General features: G+C 45.2%; 1 protein-coding gene across 1 annotated transcript in view; it reads right to left on the reverse strand.

Moving 5' to 3' along the window:
- Positions 1-7: 7 nt before the first annotated feature.
- mgat5 (alpha-1,6-mannosylglycoprotein 6-beta-N-acetylglucosaminyltransferase) overlaps positions 8-22,515 on the reverse strand; it is a 78,555-nt gene continuing 56,047 nt past the window's right edge. The window contains exons 12-17 of the mRNA XM_086148027.1: positions 13,614-13,763; positions 5,266-5,412; positions 5,065-5,181; positions 3,522-3,596; positions 3,154-3,311; positions 8-2,916 (exon numbers count right to left, since the gene is read on the reverse strand). Coding sequence (XP_086004153.1) covers positions 2,718-2,916; positions 3,154-3,311; positions 3,522-3,596; positions 5,065-5,181; positions 5,266-5,412; positions 13,614-13,763 — 846 coding nt within the window. The 3' untranslated portion in view covers positions 8-2,717. The remainder of the gene's footprint in view (positions 2,917-3,153; positions 3,312-3,521; positions 3,597-5,064; positions 5,182-5,265; positions 5,413-13,613; positions 13,764-22,515) is intronic.

Raw genomic sequence — 22,515 nt, forward strand, 5'->3', positions numbered from 1 at the left:
GGAAACGTTTGTCACAGAAAAAAAGGTTTATTTAAAAATAAAGTTATATCCCTCTTACTGGTCAAGGATTGTGAACAGGAAAAAAAAAACAGACCCACAGAGATGTCATAACGTTATTTGCGCCTTTTTGGCGTGGACCGCGACGCACGAACACGGGTCTGCGCGACGGGAGGTGGCAGTCTGGATGCCTTTTACGCATTTGGAAACATTCAGGGGAAAATGTTGGGAAGGTGCGGCGGAGCTTCGGACGAACCCAGACAGGAGGTCCGGAGGAGAAACTCAGGATGGAAGCGCTCGAAACCCGAGAAATATAAAGATATGGAATGGGAGCCGAGCCAGTGTGAAAGGTAAAAACATAAAACAAAAACAGACTGTGAGCGTGTGTTCCCTTTTTAAACTTGAAGAAAAATAAATGGAATAAAAAAAACAAAACGAGACATAGTAAAAAAACAAAAAACCAAAAACAAAGAAACGTGCACTTTGGGATTATTCTGATACGTCTTATTTACCAACGGTGGGTTTTGGAGAAAAGGTATTTTTAATCCGTGTAATCATAAAGTTAAAAAAAACGGAAATCAAATTACCGATGGAAATAAGGCGTAATCCCCGTGACTACACACACACACACACACAAACGCACACACAATGAATCAACAGAAAGGCCTCTGGATTTGCTGCTGACCCCGGTGTCGTCTCGCCCGACCACCGGTTGCCAAGGCGACAGATGGGACCTGAACACGTCAGAATTTGAGCAACACTTCTTGGATCTTTGCAGAAAAAAAAACAAAACAAAAAAAAACATGTTAACGATGTCAGAGGCGACAAATTTTGGGGATTGACCCGCTGTCTCGTCCGGGTTCGGGGTCGGAAACACATTTGACCGTGAAAAAGGCACATCATGTTCTCTGAAATAACCCGGCAGCAAGATCGAGACCCGTTGGAAAAATAACAATAAGATAAAATCACAAATTAAATTAAAAAAACAGTCTGAGTTAACAGTGATGGGCGATGGAGGACGACGGCTTTGAGGCCACTTCGAGATCCAGGTCATTTCCAAATTCGTGACCGAACGCTGTTGGTGTTTGTGCCTTAAAAAAAGATGAAATTCATGAAATAAAATGTTTTTTTTTTTTTTTTGGGAGGTGGGGATCGTGTAATTCTAGTATGCCAAGAGGAAAAAATGGCAGTAACACTCGCTCGGTCTGGAATCCCAATTGGAAACGCCATGAAAATGAAATGTTATTTAAAGGCTTCTGTGCAGGAAAAATGAACAAGCGTCCAAACGGCTCCCTCTGCTGGCAACAAACGTGAACAAACCACTACATTTTTCTTTTTTTTTTTTTTTTTTTAAAATGACTCTCCATAAATAAAATCTATAAAGAAAAAAAAAAGGAATAAAAGACACCCTCTTATAAATAAAGAAAAAAAAAAAAGATTTTCCGAGATAGAACATGGAGACAAAGATTTGTATACAAAATAAATTAAAAAACAATATGAACGACATACAGTGTTACTAATAGTTTGTTAAACCTAAATAGATTAACATAGTGCATTTCTCCGCCCATCAATCACCACAACTACCATTTTTTTTGTCTTTTTTTTTTTTTCAAATCTGCAGGCAAATCAGTATCCTATCATGACCTGGATGTATCCAGATTTCCGTCATGGGAATTTTTTTTTTTGCTCCGCTGCTGGTCCGAGAGGCCAACGATAGGCGGGGGCGGCCTTGCTTCCCGTCGTCGCTGCCACTCGGGCAGACTCTGCTCCCTCACACCGATCTCCTCTTATGTGTAGAACCGGCGATTTGCGGGGAAACAAACAAAAAAACAAAAAGAACATCACTACCCTCTACTGGCCTTCTAGTGCGGACTCATACGTTCACGCCTGATATCACACGAGACATCCTCGAGGTGCACGACTCAAATGTGGATGAACAAATGAAATCCTAGAACAACAAAACATTTTTTTTTTTTTTTTTTTAAATAAATCAGCAAAATAATCGTGCAACCGACTTGACACTCCACATCTGGACCTTTCTGTCTGCTCGGGGAGGTGAAGCCCGCGTCAGAGTGAGAGTAAACCCTTCCATTCCCCGGATAAAAATCTAGATTATGTACAGAACATGGACGCTCCTCGTCGCTGTTGTGCAGTGACGAGGAGCCGGAGGGATACAGTGTAGAATAATCTTGGAGCCTCCTCCTGCCCCTTTTTGTGTGTGTGTGTGTGTGTGTGTGTGTGTGTGTGTGTGTCGGGGATGTGGGCCTTCCAGTGCAAACCTACCTAAGGATGGATATATTAGAGCGGGGGGTGTCGGGGCAGAGGGGGCCTCCTTGGTGAAGCCAGTCACTGATATGAGCTGCGGAAACATCGGCGGTACCCCTTCGGTCGCTCGCTTTTTTTTTTTGTTTATTCAAGTAATTTCACACTGCCTCTAGGAGCGCAGCGGCCGGCGGCTCCGGCGCATTGGCCGGGCCCACAACAGCTGGGAAAACAATAAATAAAAGTCTCTGTTATTGAGTCCTCGCGGCCTCCCGCCCCCCCCTTGCAGGAGTCCCGTTGTGTTTATTGACTGCGTGGAGTGTTTGTCTGTGTCTCCTGAACACACACTCGCTCAGCTGCACCGAGGTTGCTTCCGCCCCCCCCGTTCGCGACCTCCCGCCCGACCCGCCCGCCCCTCCGCCACCTCTGCTGCCGCCACCTGTAACGCAGGTGTGCTGCTATAGGCAGTTCTTGCACAGCGCCACCTGGCCCTTCATGTAGTCGCGGCAGGGGCAGATGCGTCGCAGCGACTGGTGAGCGCCGGCGCAGCTGAAGAGCAGCAGGTCCGACTGGAAGATGCAGTGGTGGCGCGTCTCGCTGTAGGCCGGGACCACCGTGTCGGCACTTGACTCCACTGTCTGGCAGTCGACGCCGAATCTGACGGGAGGGGGTGTGTGTGTGGGGGGGGGGGGGGCACGCACACACACACACAAAACACACACACACGCGCGCAGGTATGCACACAGACACAAAAAAAATATGTCACCTGACAGGTACTTGTTGCTGTTCAAGTTCTCATGAGCAAACAGACTCTCTGATGGTTGAACCTGCATCTGTAACAAAATCTGTGAATCTTCCGTGTGTGTGTGTGTGTGTGTGTGTGTGTGTGTGCACCTGGCCAGGTCCTTGTCCTTGTTGAGGTGCTGGAAGAATGAAGGCTCACAGATGAGCTGCTCCTCCTGGCACACCTGCTTGCAGGAGCGACCCGGCTCGGCCATTTTGACCTGCAGGGCGCTGAGCGGGGGCCACATCACCTGGCCGTGGCAGAAATCCTGCCGGCCACCCACCGAGAGAAAAAAAACAAAAAACAAAACAAAAAAAAAAACAGTCAGGGAATCCAAGCAACTCACGCAGTATGGTTCAGAATGTGATCTTTGTGAAAGGATCGTCGGTGTGGTTATTCCGTGGAGGCCTTCGAAATAATTACACGCCTGCTTTTAGACGGACGATTGCCTCACAAAGACGCGTCTGCAGGCGAGTACCTGGTTCTCGATGAAGGTGTTGACTCTCTGCAGCATCCCCTCGCAGGTGAACTCGTAGGGCAGGTAGGGCTCGATCTGATCCCGCAGACACAAGGGGGAAAAAAAAAAAAAAAAAAAGGAAAAAGGATACATTCGTCTGGGTCAGATCCGTCAGCGGTGCACATACAAACATTATGCTAATTACCTGAACTCACTTGACAATTGCGGAGCCCCAAAATAGGAGCATTTTGTAAGGTTTTCATTTCCTCGTCTTTTGATTTGGTTTTGACAAGACACAAGGGGGGGGGGCAGTGCTGTCGGGCCGCCGCGAGCAGAGAGAGCAGGGATGTTCGTTCGCAGAGGAGGTGACATTTGCACAAAAGCGGCCCCCCCTGAGTGCACGACACCCTGTCACTCAGACGACGGGGTGGCATTTTATCGCAGGAACTCGGGAGTTTTGCAAGTCTGCAAGAAAAACCTACAAACTTCTCCTCCGCTTCACATTTGAGACGTTACCCTGCAGAGAGCCGTGTCTGTGTGAGCGCGTATTAGTCTACTCGGTGCTCCGGTTTTACCCCTTGACCCTGGCGGGTTCGTTTACAGCAGAAAAAAAAAACAAAAAAAAAAACAACAAAAACTTCAAACAGGGAAGCCTGACAACAGAGCTCTTTCGGATCGCGTCTCGTCTGTGTTTGCTGAGGGGCGGAAGATGAGAAATCGGGGAGGGTGGCGTGCGGAGCCGGGCTGGAGCCTGGTAGGCTGCAGCTCGCCACGGATCACGGAGCATGCTAGGCTTCTGCAGCCTTGTCAAAAGAAAGAAAGAAGAAACAAGCCATTGTTCCGATTGGTTTGGCAAATGGCGGCGCAGCACGAGGGGCCGCGGCCTGAAATATGCACGGGCCCCAGACAAATAGACGCAACAGGATCTGCTCTCCTTGGCTTTCCTTGTGCTTATCACTTCTCCCCGGTCTGCTGACAGCTTCCCATTAAAGAAAGGCCAAGGATAATATTTATTAAACGTCTAGATTTCTAATCTTGGTAAACCGCTAGCTTTACAAATCCTAGATTGTCGATTTCAGTAACCATGGTAACTAAGCCATGTTCTTTAAACCATGAGGCTGTTTATAAACCCCCTAAAATATGATGCTATCTTAACATTTCAGGTCATTTTATTATTAGCATTTCCAGCTAACTTGTTGGGCCCACATGGCTTGTTGCTTTTTTTCCGCAGCCGGTGGTGAGCAGGAAGTGATCATCATCTCACCTTCTGTCACATCATCTCGGTGTTTTTGCACATTTCCTTGCTTTGTAATATGGTCTTTTTTTTTTCTTTTAATCCCTATCATGGATCTAGAATTGTCACCGTCAAATGTGTGAGACGTGTGTATGTATATGTGTGTGTGTGTGCGTTTGTGTTTAGCTGTTAAAATAGTCGTCATTTGTATGAGAAGCATTTGTGTTCAACGCCCTTATAAGGCAAACTACAATGGGAGGAAATTGAGAGACGCAATTTCGGAATAAAAGATGGCAAACGCGCAAAAATAGTTTTACAATCTGTTGTTACCTTCTGGCTGAGGATGGAGCGGAGGGCCTTTTCCACCTCGGCCGGGTTGTCGATGTCCACCGTCCACACGTGGGGTTGCCCGATGTAAACCTCGGCATATGGATGTTGGGACGTCAGCTGCAACGGAGGAAAGCGCTGAGGCGTTAAGGGGCAGGGAGCATATTTTGAATTTCCCCGAGAGGAAATAAACTTCTTTCTCACCTCCCTCAGGGTGGGTTTACCCTTGAAGAAGTCGGTGTTCTTGCTGCTCTTTGGTGGGGTGAACTTGGGGTTTAGGAACGCGCAGCCGTTGGCGATGGCCTCGAGGGGGGCGGGACCCTCGTAGGGGAAGGAGAGACCCACGAATAGCTGCGGTGGAGAGGGAAATGTGAAAATTGTGCGGAGGAGCCCCTCCTCGGTTTACACGCTCACAAAGAGAGAGTGAAAACTAAAACCGTGGAACCTTGACTTACGATACAGGTTGTCTCTCATTGGATCTTTTTGCTTTATAACATGAGCTGAGATCTGAGTCACCAGTGAATGGGATGAGTGTTTTGACACAACGCTTGGATGCCGGCCACCTGTTCGTGAAGTGCAGGTGGCCACTAGCTAGCGCAGAGAATATCATGGAAAACCATTAGCAAGGTGTGTGTGTGTGTGTAGAGAGATGTAGAGGTTGTTGTTGGTGAGACACCGTGACCGAGAGCATCATCTGAGACATTTAGAGCAGAGACCTCCTCTGCTTAACTGGCATCTTCGCCCGATCATCACGGCAAAAACACTGAATAAAACCACTTTATTTCCCTACATTCTCTTTTATTGTGTCTTATTCTTTTCTGTAATTTATTTTTCATTAATTCACTACACTTTTCTTACTTAAAAACATGTAACAAAACTGGGGGTCTGGAACAGATTAATAGCGTTTTAATTCATTTTAATGGGGATATTTAATTTGATATATGAGCAAATTGAGTTTGGAGCTCGAATTCGACTTGTCAGTTAAATTATTCTTGTATTTTAAAGTGTGTCACCTCTGTCCACCTTGAAAAAGTGCAGTTTATGGAGCATTTTTCTCTCGCGTGACTTCTAGAGTCAAGGGAAAAAGGTTGTCCATTTGCAACCGAGCTGCTGAAGGGAAGACTCACAAAGACAAACCAGGAGCTTTCTACAACACTTCGTGGGAGTGGACAGTTTGCAGCCTCTGGGTATGAAAGGTCTCCTGCTGCGTTGAGGAGACTCACTCGTGTGCTGATGGCAGTGGTTCTTAGCCCTTGCCGAAACGAGCCAACCGCTTTATCGACAAGAAATACAGATGCGGCAGCACATTTTCTTCAAAAGGAAGGAAGGAAAACAAGATGGCTATGAGATTAAAAAAAAACATCATCCCATAGCGAGGAGGTTTTTTGGGAAAGAGGGAGTGCTTGTGATATTTTGGGGATGGGAACAGTGTCTAATGAGGGCTCAGACAGTAAACATCAACATGCAAAGAAGCAAATATGAAGTTTGCTCCTTACTAATATTTACAGGCAAGCGGCCGTACCGGTCTTTCTTTGTCATTTCTTGTAACAGGGATGTTTCCATGAAACATTAGAAAAAGCAAATGCAGGAACAACTGAAATGGGGAATAAAAATTGAAACCAAATGTGCGAATGAAAGACTGTTATTGTGAAATAAATCATCTCCTGACTCTCAGGGAGGTCTGACATTAAACCATCTGGATCCGTCACAGTTTTTTTTTTAAATTAACGTAACATCATCTTACCGCTTACGATCTCATCGGCCGTTTACATAACGTCAGGAAACCCTGCATTGTGTGGTTAAACCGGGGTCTCGCGTCAAAAAAAAGGCATTACCCCAAAAAGTCCATGCAAATATAATATGCAAATCTGCTGGCCAATTTAATTAAATTTCTTTTTTTTTTTTTTAAGACACAGCAAGTAAACATCCATGATCCTTTGAAGGTTTTCATTCTGCTGGACCACAGATTGGACAACAGAATGGGGGGGAAGCAAAAACAAAACACTTAAGGTGAAAATAGACAACCAAAACTGAATGACAACATATACAGAGCGACAATAGCAATGACGAGAATAAAATAAATAAACAAAAATAGCCAGGATGTGAGTGGGCTGACATCCAACAAGGATAAAAAAAAAAAAAAAAACACAACGGAGTCAGGGCACGACACCTGACTGGGTGAGGTAGTGAGGTTGTGGTAACACAGATGGATTTATGGCCGGTTGTGTGCCGTCCAGACTGTTTTTATACAGTCTGATGGTCATCATTCGTGCATCAACTATGTAAGTGGAGAGGAGAGGTACACTATATGGCTAAAAGTATTTGCACACCCATCCAAATAATTGGAATTGGGTGTTCCAATCACTTCAATGGCCACGGGTGTATAAAATGAAGCACCCGAGGCATGCAGACTGTTTTTTACAAACTTTTGTGAAAGAATGGGTCGCTCTTGGGAGCTCAGTGAATTCATGCCTGGAACTGTGATAGGATGACACCTGAGCAACAAATCCAGTTGTGAAAATTTCCTCGCTCCTAAATATTCCACAGTCAACTGTCATGGAAGAACATGGAAGTGTTTGGGAACGACAGCAACTCAGCCACGAAGTGGTAGGCCACGTAAACTGATGGAGCGGGGTCAGCAGACGCTGAGGCGCATAATGTGAAGAGGTTGCCGACTTTCTGCAAAGTCAATCAGACCTCTAAACTTCATGTGTGTGAGCAGAAAGCTTCATAGAATGGGTTTCCGTGGCAGAGCAGCTGCATCCAAGCCACACATCCCCAAGTGCAATGCAAAGTGTTGGATACAGTGGTGTAAACTCGCTGCCGCTGGAGTCTAGAGAAGTGGAGATGCGTTCTATGGAGCGACGAATCGCGTTTCTCCATCTGGCAATCTGATGGACGAGTCTGGGTTTTGCGGTTGCCGGGAGAACGGTATTTGTTTGAACGCATTGTGCCAAGCGTGAAGTTTGGTGGAGGGGGGATTATGGTGTGAGGTTGTTTTTCAGGAGCTGGGTTTGGCCCCTTAGTTCCAGTGAAAGGAACTCTGAAAGCTTCAGAATACCAAGACATTTTGGACAATTCCATGCTCCCAACTTAGCGGGATCAGTTTGGAGATGGCCCCTTCCTTTTCCAACATGACTGAGCATCAGTGCACAAAGCAAGGTCAATAAAGACATGGATGACAGAGTTTGGTGTGGATGAGCTTGACTGGCCTGCACTGAGTCCTGACCTCAACCCGATAGAACACCTTTGGGATGAATTAGAGCAGAGACTGAGAGCCAGGCCTTCTCGTTCAACATCAGTGTGTGACCTCAAAAAGACGCTTCTGGAGGAACGGCCAAAAATTCCCATAAACACACTACTGATCCTTGTGAACAGCCTTCCCAGAAGAGTTGTAGCTGTTATAGTGGCAAAGGATGGGCAGACGTCATATTGAACCCGATGGATTAGGAATGGGATGTCACTTAAGTTCATATGAGAGTCGACAGCTGAGCGAATCCTTTTTGCCATACAGTGCATGTGTGTCTGCGCTCTCTCTGACACGATGTCGGGCTGTCATGCGGAATAAAAAAAAAAAAAAAAATGTTAAAAAAAAAATTCAAAACAAAAACCCACTCTCAGACGTGTCGGCTCCAGCTCACGATTCTGTCAACAGGTGGCAGCAAAGAGCGCAAATTCCATTGTGTGTGTCTGTGTGAGTACGTGCGCCCATGCAAAAGCGCCACAACCTTGAGAAACAGTCAACCTCTATTTATAGCGAAACGAAAAGGAGAGGAGAGGAGGGGAGGGTTGAAGGGGAGAGGCAGGGGGAGGAGGGGGAAATAAATCCTCACAGGCCGAGGGTGGAAATGAGGCGACGGCACTGGCGTCTCCCGTGTTTCTACAGAATACCTCATTTTCACGCGAGCTTAGAGTTTCATTAACAATTAGATGACATCCAAAACTGTGATGGATTGCGCCGATTAAACGTGACATGTCAGCGATTGTGGAGCCTCGACCTTCAAAATTGCAAACCTGGAGACGTTTCTCGCGAAACCATCTGTCCCCGGCGCGTGACCGAACTGAATTGTGTCCCTTGAGCAAGCACAGGTGTTTGTGCGCTTTGCTTCGGCACCCTGTAAATGCAAAGGGTGAAGATGATCTGTTTTCTCTGTACGCACACTTGGCGTCCCGTGAACACCTGCCGGACGGCTTGCAAATGAAATGATAGGCTCCTGAGAAGGCAACTCAGAAAATCTTATTTTGTTTTTTAATTTGCTATTTAAAAACCGCTGACGGATATAATGAGTATTAATCTTCAATGAAATACTCTAAATGAAGGTTTATACACCCTCCTCATTGGACAAAATAGTCAGATAAACACTTTCTTCACAACTCCATAACAATATAATTAACTGGGAGTGTAATTATACCTAGTTTCCTTTTTAATATGAAGTTTACAAGAATGCTGTAGTACCACACACACACACACACACACACGCACAAACACACACACACACACACACACACACACACACACACACACACACACACACACACACACACACACACACACACACACAGTGTGTATGGGGGGGGGGGTTTAACCCTATCCCAGCTGGCACTGAGCAAGAGGTGAGGTTCATCCTGGAATGGTCAATTACAGGGTCATGGATAGAGACGTACAACCATTCACTCTGTCATTCACATCCCATATAGAGGCATACAAGTATTGATCCTCCTCGCATTCATACGTCTGGACAATTAAGGGTCTCCAATGAACCTCCTGCATGTTTTGGGACTGCGGGAGGAAACCGGAGAACCCAGAGGAACGCCACGCAGACACGGGGGAGACTGCGGAGACCCGTCACAGAAAGGCCCTGTGTCGGAAATGAAGCAGGGACCTTCTTCCTGCGAGGCACAAGTGCTAACCGCCTCAAAAATTGGAGAAGAATCAGGAGACACCAGGCCAATTCATTGATGTTTGTCAGGATTTTTTTTAGTGGACTTTTCAGCTTTTCCTGTGCGAGTAAACAGCGAAATAGTGTCCACATGAATGGGTATCTCCTCTCAGACGGAACTAATCTGGGAATTAGGTGGATTAGTGTTTTTACTGCTGAATGAATGTGGCCAGGTGCAGCCCACCGTGGATACTGTCCATGAGATCAGATCCCACGGCGTCCTCAAATCTGCCACGGCTTTGTTTACGCCTTGACTTAGTTCCAGATCAGATACCACTTTATTGCCAGCCATGAACCAGGCTTTACAGTACGTTCCTTGCGTGTGCGGCACTGTCAGGTGTAGAAGGTAATGTTTATGCTCTAAGAAGATGGCTGGAGTCCTGCAGCGCGACATCACTCTTCAACAGCGCACTCGGCGAGTTTAATGGCCTGGCAAGTAAATTAGTCGTGTTGTTCTCGCTACTTTCTAATACTGGCATCTGAGCTGGGGATGTGTTTGCTTTGCTCTCTGTGGAACGTGTTCACAATTATGATGTGAGAGATGAGGCGAGGGCTTAAAGACAGAGAGAGATAGCTTGATCACAGGGTTCCTTTTTGGAGCCAATCGGCCCCAGGACAAAGGTACAAGCCGGCAGGTGTGAGGGGAGAAAAATATGAGAAAGTGAGAAACACTGGGGACGCAATTGCAAAAGATCATAGCAGGTGATTAAACAGGTGGGCTGAGGCGGGGATGGGAGACGCAGGATTAGCAAAGTCGGGGGAAAAGCCTATTTGAAGAGAAATTAAAGGCTCCGGCATCGGTAGCAATGGTACTTTTCTCGCGTAAGCACTCGGGCACGCGGGGTATTTCCACAGCGGAGTCGGCACTCGAGTCCCGAGGGGCCAATTAGTTCAGATAATCTGTTTGTCGATATGGTGAATGTGTTGTTTGGGCAACGTTAGGAAAAAGGCCAAAACACCCCCAGTTCTTCTTTTGGGCACTTGAACAACAAGATTGCAGAAATGCTTTTTTAACATTTTTTTTAATCTAACTGTCTGCTCCCCTGAGGCTTCTCCTTGTGGAACCACTGGTACGGTCTGTCAACCCAAAGCTTCAAAGTTACCTAATCTCAGCGGTGGTATTAACTTGGTCAACAGCTACAGTCCAACTAACACCGTGATTTGGGACCAAAGGTTCTTAGGGAAGGAAATGGCCTTGTGGTCCAGGAACATTTTTATCAGCTGGTGCAATACTTATACAATTGCCTGGATCCTTAGAAGGAGATTAAATCTAAATCCGTCCTTCTCACGGCTGCCCCGATCATGATTTATGGCTTTTGTGCGCATTCTATCGGTGGCCCGGCCAATGTCTGACGTCTCTGTCTGATTCGGCTCCCGTACTAGTCAGACAGGGAAGCATCTTGTTCCAGAAGTTCACGAAATCGAACCCCTCCCTCCCTGCCATGTCTGGAAATAGAACAAAGGCTAAAGTCATTGAGAGCGACTGGATTTTTGCTTTCGGACTCCGATGACGTCTTTCACCTCCAGCCGAAGCTTCTGAGAGGCGTTCGCAGATGGTGTTTGAACAATTTTTAAACTATTGTCTTGATCCAAAATCAACCGCAACGTGTTTCTCAAGACACTGTTGTCTGCCAGTTATGTGGGAAACTCATCAGAAACTGGAATTGCCATGAGTTGTCATTCCATCAATAATCAATTGGCGGGTTATTCTGCATTTGGATTGGTCCAAATGCTTGGGTGGATTCTTCTTAATGAGGCTGGGGTCGGACTTGTTTTGCCTTTTAGTATTAAATGCAAAGCGACACAATCAGAAATTCCTTCACAAATGCACAGTTTAAATATATGAATTAGAATTTAAGATACGCTGCAAATGGAACATCCATTTGGAAAAAAAGCCTCCTCATAAAAACAGACAAAAGAAAATTTGTGAAGAATCAGAATGTACATAATGTCCTTAGCCAAAACCTTAGTAGGTAAAAAATTGTTCAACCAACTTGGATCATGAAATAAGCTAATACTCATTCATTCATTGGCACCTATTCCAGCTGTCACTGGGCGAGAGGCGGGGTTCACTCTGAAGCATTTGCTTGTCAATCACACATAGAGACACACAATCTGCCACCCTCTCGTTCACGTGTCTTGGCAATTCCGGGTCTCCCATGAACCTCCTGCATGATTTGGACTCAGGGAGGAAACCGGAGAACCCCTAGGAACCCCATGCAGATATGGGGAGGACTGGAGACTCCAAATATAAAGGCTCCTCTGTCAGATTCCACACAGGGACCTTATTGCTGGAAGTGCAGCCTGCAGCTCTGGCTGAAATTTAATAAGCTAAAAAAACTCTGAAATATCTGAAATCATGGGACACTTTTTTTTTTTTTTTTTTTTTTTAATAAACCTCTTACTCGAGGTTGGAGGTCAGCGAAGAAATCGCGATTAGTAAACACCAGATAACGCCTGCGTCTCTTGCTTTGCTTTAACGCTGGAGGTTTGACCTCCTGAATTGGCACATTGTGAACGATGGAAAAGCCCCAGTGCGACGAGACAAAGCCTATTTGTGATGTACAGCGGGAGCGCGTGTCATGGACACAGGCTCATACGTCAGGGCCGCTGTTCTGTGCAGCTCGAGACAGCCAATGCCGGCCCTCTGCGGCTTTGCCCTTGTCTTTGTGACTTCGGAGGTCCTGAGTGCCAGAGGAAAGGACAAGTCATGACTGAATGGAGATGTGCTTCTGTGCACGGCTGAAGCCCAAGGGGGGTCGGACCATTGAGAAACCACAACCACTCCACTCAAGGCTTGAAAAGAGTGCCTCTGTTTCGTATGAAAACACTTTGTCGCTTGAATAGAGGTCTCAGCTCATTCCTGGTGTAGATTTGCCAGCGCCTGTTTCCAAAATCTTGTGTTTCTATTCCTACACTCTCTTACGCGATACATTCATAAAACTCTAACACTTGTACAGTTTGGATTGGGAGATTTGCGCAGTGAGCTTCCGGGCTAGCAACCCCACTTGTTTATTTGCAATGAGGACAAAACATATAAAAAGTGCTTATGTGGTCTTTTATCACATGTCGACATTTCGCAAGGATGGAAAACGTGGAAGTTGCGCCATTCTAAAACTCTCTTTTCGACAATCTGTTGCAATCTCAATATAGGGCAGAGACTCACAAATACATTTTTTTTACAACGCTATGGTAACCAGCTGCTTGGTCTTGAAGCTGTAAGAGAGGACTATTGCCCGTGGTGTGGTTACCTTTCCCAATATTATACTCAGCACTTCATGTGTGGAAAGACAAGTCCAGTCTGTTGGTGTATATGCATGTTTGCTGGTGATTTATAGGCTGGACCTTTTATTTACATATTTGAATATTTCTACCAAGATTACTATGTGCATATGCTGTTTTTATCATCACTAAAAGGAACATACAATGCTCTCTGAAGAAGATGCTCTTAATCCTGAATATTCTGCACCTCAACCAAGTCACTGCTATTGCTATTCAGGTCCATTGTGAATTATTCAGAATGATAATAATAATGATGATAAACAGAATTATTCTTAGTATTATAATTTCTCCAGAGACAATCTACAGCCTTTTGATGCCAAGCCAGCTCACCTTGGTTTCTCGGAGGAGGAACTGCAGGTCGCGGCCACTCAGGATGCCATGGTTCTTCACGTAGCTTGGCAGATGCACCGTGCTGGTGCCGTGCACGGTGCCATGGACCTCCATGTAGCTGTGGATGATATCAAGGTATTTCTTCTTGTCCTGTCAAACAAGGAGAGGCAACAGTTGTCATCAATTGTGGTCCCAAGGCAACTAATACCAAAAGAAACAATGTTTATGTGCACTTGTATTTATTTTACGGCCATAGGAGGAATACAGGGGACCAGCTATTGTGTCATCACAATGCGACCAGGTCTTCAGCAGCTATCATACTTACCATCAAGCCGCTAAAGCTGGCATCAGCAACATCCGAATAAATCACCAATTTATGAAAGTCTACCTCTGGCTGTCTCTTTCAGACCAACAATAGAGTGCTCAAAGAATGACCGGGGATTTTCCTTCAAATAGCGACTCTAACTATGTGACACTGAAAGCTGTCAACGTCTGGACGAAAAGTGTATTTAACCTTTAGAAACGGGAATATCATGTTTTCCAAAGTGCATTTCGGGATACTTTGGGCACAGTGTTTGCCGAGCTCGGCCTCACGACCAGGCAACCCTGGCCTCCGCTCCATCAATATTGATCCTGTAAGTGGCAAATTTTAGAATTGATCATTTAAAGCTTGTGCGTTTGTAGGTGCCTGCATACAAACGGCATCCTTCTTTCAAACACCTCAAAAAGGCCGGGACACGAATGCACGCTCACACACGCACGCGCACAACCCCGAATCAATCCCTTGTTTCCTCGTTTTTGTCTGCCTAAGAGCGTTTGAACAATCATTCCTTTGAGCGGCTTATACGTATTTCCAAGGGCACCTCTAGTGCATCCAGCTGTAGCGTGCATTCGTGTTGTAAACACGAAGGACGGCGAAGCAGGTGCAACTCGGCCAGGTATGCACCGCAGCCGGGCGACTTAAGAAAGAAGATGAGATGGGCTGTAGCAGATATTACTCAAAGGCGAGCGGAGAGAGAGGGGAGTCAGAAGTGTATTTATGGTGTTAGCCAAGACTTTGCCATTCTGGCCGATGAGGATTTATCCTTCGCACAAAATTAACATGTAGGTGATGTTATATCACTTTGGATGGAGTCATCACTTAACGATAAAAGGCCTTTGATTGTCTCAGGAGGTGTCTTGAGATCGGCAGTGTGACCTCGGCGTGCAGCCGCCAAATCTGGCCACAGAATGGTGAGCGGAACTGCCAGGCAACAATTGGCCTTTTTGCAGATTGTTCTGTCTCCATGCTGCACTTTTGAAATGGCTCTGCTTTCCCCTCTGCGTGTGTGTGTCTATCAGTCTTTCCTTTTTGAAGCTTAAATTTCAGGTAGCTGCTCGTCAGGGTCTCTGAGGGCCTGGCTATCAGATGCCTCCTGGCAGCCTGCTGTAACTAAAGAAGGCTAGTGTGTGTGTGTGTGTGTGTGTGTGAGAGAGATACGGAGTCAGAATTCAAAGCTAAAAATCACTCCCTTGTAACCTTTTCATTCAGAAGAAAGAGGAGGGTCAAAAAAATGAGGGTGATGCTTTGGTGTAGCAAGAGGCTCACGTACGCAGGCACACGTACAGCTTCTACACAATAGTTGACGATGAAAAATCAGAAATAAAATCAATGCACTCCAACACGGCCTCGCCAAGTTGTGCTATCTAGCTAATGATTTTTTTTTTACGTGTCAAAACGCCAAGCAGGAAACCAGTTATTTTAGATGTCCCCGGGTAACGATGCGAAGGGGAGGCGTTCCGCCTCACAGCGTTCCCAATGCTGCATCTAAATTCTTAAAAGACGGTGTGGATTCTTAAAATGTGCCTTACAAACAAAGAAAAAAAAAAACTGCTGTATCCAATTCACAACGTAATCTGTAAATACTGTCAGGATGGCTTGTTTGTTGTAAAATCATCTGCGGTGTGTGATTACACCAACTCCCTCGGGAGGATGTGGGTGTGTGTGTGTGTGTGTGTTTGTAGGACTGAGAATGACATTCTAAAGGCAATAGTAAGTGCGCAGCTGCTTGAGCGAGTGTGTGTGTGCGGAGGAGAAGCATGGATTGCCGTGACCGTCGAAGGCAGTCCACGCACAAAGGCTTTACGGTCAGAGGACACGGCTTGCCAGATGCTGTTTGGGAGCATGGGGCTGGATTCTCTCTCGCATGTGCTTTAAAAAGCACAATGTGAAAGGAAGAAGAAAAAAAAAAACTGTTGAGGTTAAAAAAAGCACAATTCCTGACATGAAGGGAGACAGTGGTGAGAGTTATGTTTGCAGTTTGACTAGACATCCATCACGGATTTCTGTTTTTCATTCCCTTTTTTTTATAGTATTTAAACTTTTATGAATGAGGCTGCCGCTATTGTTGCGATGTAATCGGAAGTTGATAATGCTGATAACACAGGATATTCTCTGGACCGCATAGCTGCATTTCATGGAGTTGTAGCTCCATGCACATCTGTGGACATTACGGCATCTACAACATGCAACCCCGGATCGGTCGGCCCATCGATCGATCGATTGACCGATCAATCAATCGTGGCGGGCCTGCTTAGGGAGTTAGAAAATAACTGCTTTGGCTGGAGAGGTTGATTAAAGCGGGAGGAAAGGAGTGAGAGAAGGGAAGCTTTATGACCTTGTAAATCAGGGGGAATTTGTAAGCCCTGGCTCAGCAAGGAAACAGGAGAGGCTGTATCTGCTTGCTGTTGGTGCGGGAAGTTTGAGGGATGACTGGCTTGGGAGTTAAGATTTTAATGGATGATGGAAAACTCTATGACAAGCAGCCGGAACACGCAGCCAATGAGCAGTCCTTATGATACCGTAATATGCTAATGTGAGCACAATAGTCGCGTGCAATTCTCTTAACAAGAGATGCTTGCTTTTCAACGCGTGAGCATGTAGACTGTTGAAATTCGCACAACTTTAATTTAACATGATGCATTTCGCGGCAAAATGACAGGAGTGTCACGTACTCCCAGACGCTTGATCACAGTACGACAACGCTTTTGATCGCCGCCGATCTATAAACTCACCCTGAGGGGAAAAACGCGGTGCGACATTCCGTAGCGGTCCTGACGTCGACATTGCGTCTACAGCTCTATTTCAAATTATGCCTCACGCAGTCCAGGCTAAGAGCAATCATTTTACTACATTCTCCAATGTGTAAGTAATAGGAAAATATAAAATAGATGGGTAGAGTGCAAAGGTCCCAGAATGTCTACCTTCTTTGTGACCATATTTGAGCTGTGTTCTCTGATGAAATGCAGCGATTTAAATACCGAGTTCACTGAAGCGACCATATGTTCCTCTGATTTAAAAGAGAAGTACATTGTGATGCCAAACACTGAATATAGTGGCTGAAGCGATCACTTCACTCAGCATGTTTGAGAAAAGTTCTCCTTTGTGTCTGAAAACACACACACACACACACACACACACACACACACACACACACACACACACACACACACACACATGTTTATACATATATATGAACGCTGGAAGTCATACTTCCGTAGGCTACTTAAAGGTTGGGTTCTGCTTTTTTTTTTTTTTTTTAATGCCCTTGTCTGTTGCAGCGTGGCTTGGGTGCAAAATTGGTCGTCTTGGAACCACTGTTTCCCGGTTTGATTCCCGAGCTCCTGCAAGCGTGTTATCAAGCAAGACACCGAAGCCCTGACTGCATCCTGGGCGTTGCGAAGCGGCTGCTCACTGCTCTTGACTCATCCGATGCAGTGGTCAAATTTCGCTGATGTTGTGACAAAATAAAGGCCTTTTTCATCTTCTCTTATGAAATGTATTTTCAACAAGAGTGCAAGACAAGCGGGTGGAAGTTCCCAGCTCATCAGAATGCAGACAGGTATGCTTTTGACTTCCTCGACCCTCAAACGGCCTCTGACATCAAAGAAGCCTCAGATCATCTCCCGATCTGAGGTGGTTTCGCTCTGACAGACGCCGGGGCCCGAAGCTGGCAGCGTGTCGGCGAGGACAACACTTTACTCCGGCTTTTCTTCAAAGGAGGAGGAAATCTAATTTCGCATCACGCTGATGGGTGCGACAGTGACACTCCGAGAGCCGCCAGTGGATTTGTTATTCAAACACGTGGATTAGTAGAAGGGCGTATAAGCGGTAACGTCGGCCGCGCCGGCCATTCTGCACGTCCACGCATGACACTTGCACCCCGTGTTTACCCTCCCAAATACTTACACCTCAGCAAGTGATAACATTAACTGATAGTAGCATTTTTTTATTGGATTAGTTTGTGGAACTGACTTGTAAAATGATTTTGCTCCAAAACAATGCTGGCAGAGTACATTTAATCCACTTATGTGTACCAGCAGCTTCTGATTTCCTTTCATACACCATTTACTCCTTTTCTCTTCCACTGAGCATTAAAACCTTTACGTCAGGTTACATTACATATGCATGCATTCTTGATATTGAACTTGAGACACTATTTCCTCTCCTGTCAGCACTCATCGATGCACAGTAGTGACCTCATGTCTTCTCCTGAGAGTCCCTGGGCTCTCGCATTTCATTCCCAGGTTGGGCATGGCTTGGGAAGTCCTGCCAGGTGCCCACTGTTATTTCTTGTTATTATTAAAGCTACTATTGTATCATTATCGGCAGGAATCATGTGCCATCTCCCTACTTCTACTCCGACTGGTCGAGGCAGAGGGCCACCCACCTTCAGCTTGGATCTGCCCGAAGGAGAAGGCAGTGTTTCCTCACTGCCAAGTGCTTGCTCATGAGGGAATGTTGGGCTTCTGTAAATCATTTTAAATACTGAAGTCTGGACCTGCTCTGCACAGAAAGTGTCATGGGATGACCGGGTTGTTATTTGCTACCCTATGAATAAATCTGATTTGACTAGATATCTAAAAAGCAAAAACTCCTTTAGTGGTTTAACCAAGACCGCATGATTTCGCAATAAAGTATAATTCTGTGGAGTCGTTTGAAAATGCACTATTAGAAACATTCCAATGGATATCCAGTGTTTATATCTCGAATACCACTTCTGAATTTTCAGAGCTCAATGTCAAGCTTTTTCAATTCTTCAGAAAAATATCCTCGCAGGGCCCTTTATATCTGTCATCCTTCACGGCGGAGTTTCGCGACACAGAACACGCCACTACGGACAAAATAATACCTGGGTTGACGGATGGATGTCCGACAGGGTTAGCGGTGAAGCTTTACAGATGCGCCGTAAGACCCCAAGATATTCAACTGATAGTTAAAAAATCCCCTGTGGACCGTGGGGGGAGGGAAAAGCGGTGCAGTCAGATGATATTTACTTCATTACTCTGCTACGCACAATAGACATGATGGCTGGGAAGCCATCGGGAGTTTTGCGGCCGACTGCGTCACGTTATTGATCGATGGGCACTGGCGGGAACTCCTTTGGACTGCGGAAAATTACGTCCTTGCTGTGTGCTTTGGCTGGCCTTAAATAGACACTTGGGACCAGTTGCTGCAGCCATTGCTTTCATGTAGTGATGAAACGCAGGCAACACGATGTTAATAATTACATCATTCATGTGTGTGTGTGTGTGGGGGGGGGGGGCTTTCAACATTACAAACAGAGGATAAGTCAACTCAGGAGAATTTTAACAACAGATATATATTCTGTCTACTGCTTTTGGGGGGAATTAGTACAAGATCTAATATCGGATAGGGTCCTGGGTCAGCGTGTAATGGGCCCGTATTCGGAGTTGAGCAATAATGAATTGCCTTTTTTCTGCGGCAACAGTTTTATCATTGTTCGTCCTGCTGATGGCCTACTTTTCACTTACATTCCACCCGTTTGGTTGTTTTATCCTCCCATTAATCTGGATAAGTCCATAATGTGGAGCTGACGGGGGGACACTCGGTGGCTGACTAAAATAAAAACCACAGCTACGTCATAGGATATAACACTGAGGAAAAGGGTGTTAAAAGCTTGTCTTTGACCAAAGGAGAGATTCTTTCCATGGGTTAATTGATTTAAAAAAAAAAAGACTTTTTACCACTTTAGACCTTGATCACACTGGAATGCGTTAATGTCTTGTTCCCTGGCAGAGATCTTCAGCCTTCAGTGCGCAAACACTCTACAAACATTTACTTCAACTGGTCCCAGTCCAGGCATTTCAACCAACGTTTCATAAAGCAAACAGTCTGAAGGAACATGTTTGTCATATGGTCATATTACAGCTGATTCCAGGGAGCTCCAAGGCTTCCTGACACAAACATTGGAAGGTGAATGGAAATGTCTCATTCATCATAGCCCTTCATGGGGAATAGTCAAAGATTTTCTCTGGACTGTTGAATTAAAAGTCCTGCAATACATGAGACAACCAGACAACCACCCGAGTGTAAATGTCATTTTTTTTTGTTATTGTTATTTTTGGCAATGGCGCTTTTGCCTGTTAAGACAGCGCGAGGCATTGCGACGTTAAACCGGGGGGCGTACACTGATGCTTGGCGACTATCTCTAACCTCCTGCATGATACAAGATAAAAACACACTGATGTCTGCTTATGAGACGACGAGGAGAAGAGAGTAGGTTGGCTGCCCTCGTTGCTCCGCGTATGCCAGCTCTGTCAGTGTGTGCTCCTGTGTGTGTGTCAGTCTGGTGTAATTTGTCTTTCTCAACCCTGTCCTCTGATCTCCTGCCAAGAGCCTGCAGCCCCCCCCCATCCTACTCATTCTCACCTTTCTACATGTTCGCTTCTGCCTCGTCTAATGATTTTCACAGCACCTGTAGACCGAGCAAAAAAAAAAAAGGGACCTTTGGTAGGGTTTCCTCTCAGAGTCAAAGAATATTTAACTGCTGTTATAAAGTAAGAAGCACCGACTGTTGCAACAAGGACACGCAGAAGTGTACTTATGTTTGAGGGTAAAAAATATCATTTCTAAACAACTAATGCTATAAAAGTCTGCTTACCAACGTTCTTTAAAATACTCACATATCTACACAAAAGGACAAATATAATGAAATATTTTACTTAAATGAAACATTAATTCATGTGATAAACTGATGATTTGCACTGTAGTACTGGACTATTACAAAAAGGAATTACTTGTTTGTTGTGCTGAGATAAGGAGGAAGATCGAAAGGACAGACTGCCTTCCCAGCTCCCTCACTCTGCCTTTCTACTTGCCTAACTGGGTCGCTATGGCAACAGCGCCATCAGAGGTTGCCTGGCCATTCTCCTTTGGATCTCGCCAACTGCGCGGCCCCATCGATGGCGAAAAAATAATTACAAACCATTTTTATGGTGGGGAACGAGACCTCTTCTCATATCTTCGGTCTCACATGAATGAATGCAGCCTTTGGACACTGAGTATTTATGTGGGTTTTGGTTCTGCATGTGGTTATTGGGGACAAAAAAAAAAAACTAAGAATAGAAGGTTTTGAGGACAGAAAACCAAATAAATGTTGGAAAACAGCGACAACTATTCTTTATACAACTTGGCTGTTTGAGCTCCCAAAATAAAAACAAAAAAAGGACAAACAACATACTTTCCCCCAGTATCCCCCTGCCCCTTTTATTTTTAGCATCCAATAGCTAATATTTTTAACGAGTGACATTTGCAACACAAAGCATCTTGAGGGGAGCTCTTAGATAATAAAAGTTTATAATTATTGTTAATAAACGTTTATAATCATGTATCAAAATCAACATAGCAGGTGTAGGAAAGTGTGTGTGTTGGGGTACTGTTTTTTTTGTCCCGCAATCTGCTCCACCACATCCACCAGTCACACAAGCTGAGAAGGGAAGGTTATCCCAATGAAAACTGCCAAAGGGGTCATTTGACTTAGGAAAATGTCATTCCATGAGTCACATTAACACAAAAAAGGGTAAAAATGTTTGGATGAGAATATAATTTCAAATGTACTTAAGACACAGTGACAAACAAGAAGTGCTTAATTTCATACAAAATATTAATCTGTCTGGAGTTATTGGACATCGGATCATTCTGCCAACTGGTGTAATTCACCATCACAATTTTTACCTTCATAATCATTTTCCTGCTGCTGGATCCCACTCTGTGTTACAGATGATATATATACAAATGAAATCTAAGTAGAAAGAGCTGGAAAGACGAAAAGACCGCATGGATTTCAAAAAAAAAAAAAAAAAAGGTGGGCATTAGTCAGTCAGCTCATTATCAGCCAGCCCGAAATTCGAAATCGTCCTTTAATTAAAAGAGGGAGCTAATGAATACGCTGGGGAGCATGATTAGCGGCTAATGCCCCAATTGGCTCTTTCATCTGGCCTTTTGAAGCTAAACTGACTGGATACAGAGGTCACAATGCACCAAGACGGCACACCTGCATCCTCGGGATTGGGAAACAAAATAAAACAAGCACCTTGGGATTGAGTGGTAAAGTTACAACTTTGAAAAACAAGCGTTTGTAATTTGTCTCTATTCAGGTGTTGACATTTGATGCTGTTTGCGGCGGTCAAATTCAGATTTTTCTGCTACCCTATGAAATGAATTCCATGGCCAAACATTGTCGAGACCCTCTGCATGTCCTTCGTGTCTGTTCCAGAATTCTCCGGAAGGCGACAACTATAGTTCACCTTGTGATCCTTCTAAGAAGAAAGAACTACTGGCTGCAGTTCAAGCGAAACAGCAAACAAAAACAAACTTTTCCCAATGCTCTAAAAAGTCTGTTATACTCCGCTAGACAGAAATGAAGATGTGGAGGTTCTCTTTGGGACTGAGGAGGATACAGAGGAAGGGGTCTGTCAGGTGGGACAGCAGGTGCTAAAATGTCCTAGAGGTAAACTCAGGCTGGGATGGTAGAGGGAGGTTGGAACAACCAGAAAAGGAGGTTTAGAGGAAGACCGGTAAAGAGATTTATTGTTGGAGTGACTTTAGATGAGGAAGGAG

Source organism: Fistularia commersonii, chromosome 6, assembly GCF_037954325.1.
Source record: "Fistularia commersonii isolate RoL2024-O1a breed Wild chromosome 6, RoL_Fcom_v1.0, whole genome shotgun sequence".
Taxonomy (NCBI): Eukaryota; Metazoa; Chordata; class Actinopteri; order Syngnathiformes; family Fistulariidae; genus Fistularia; species Fistularia commersonii.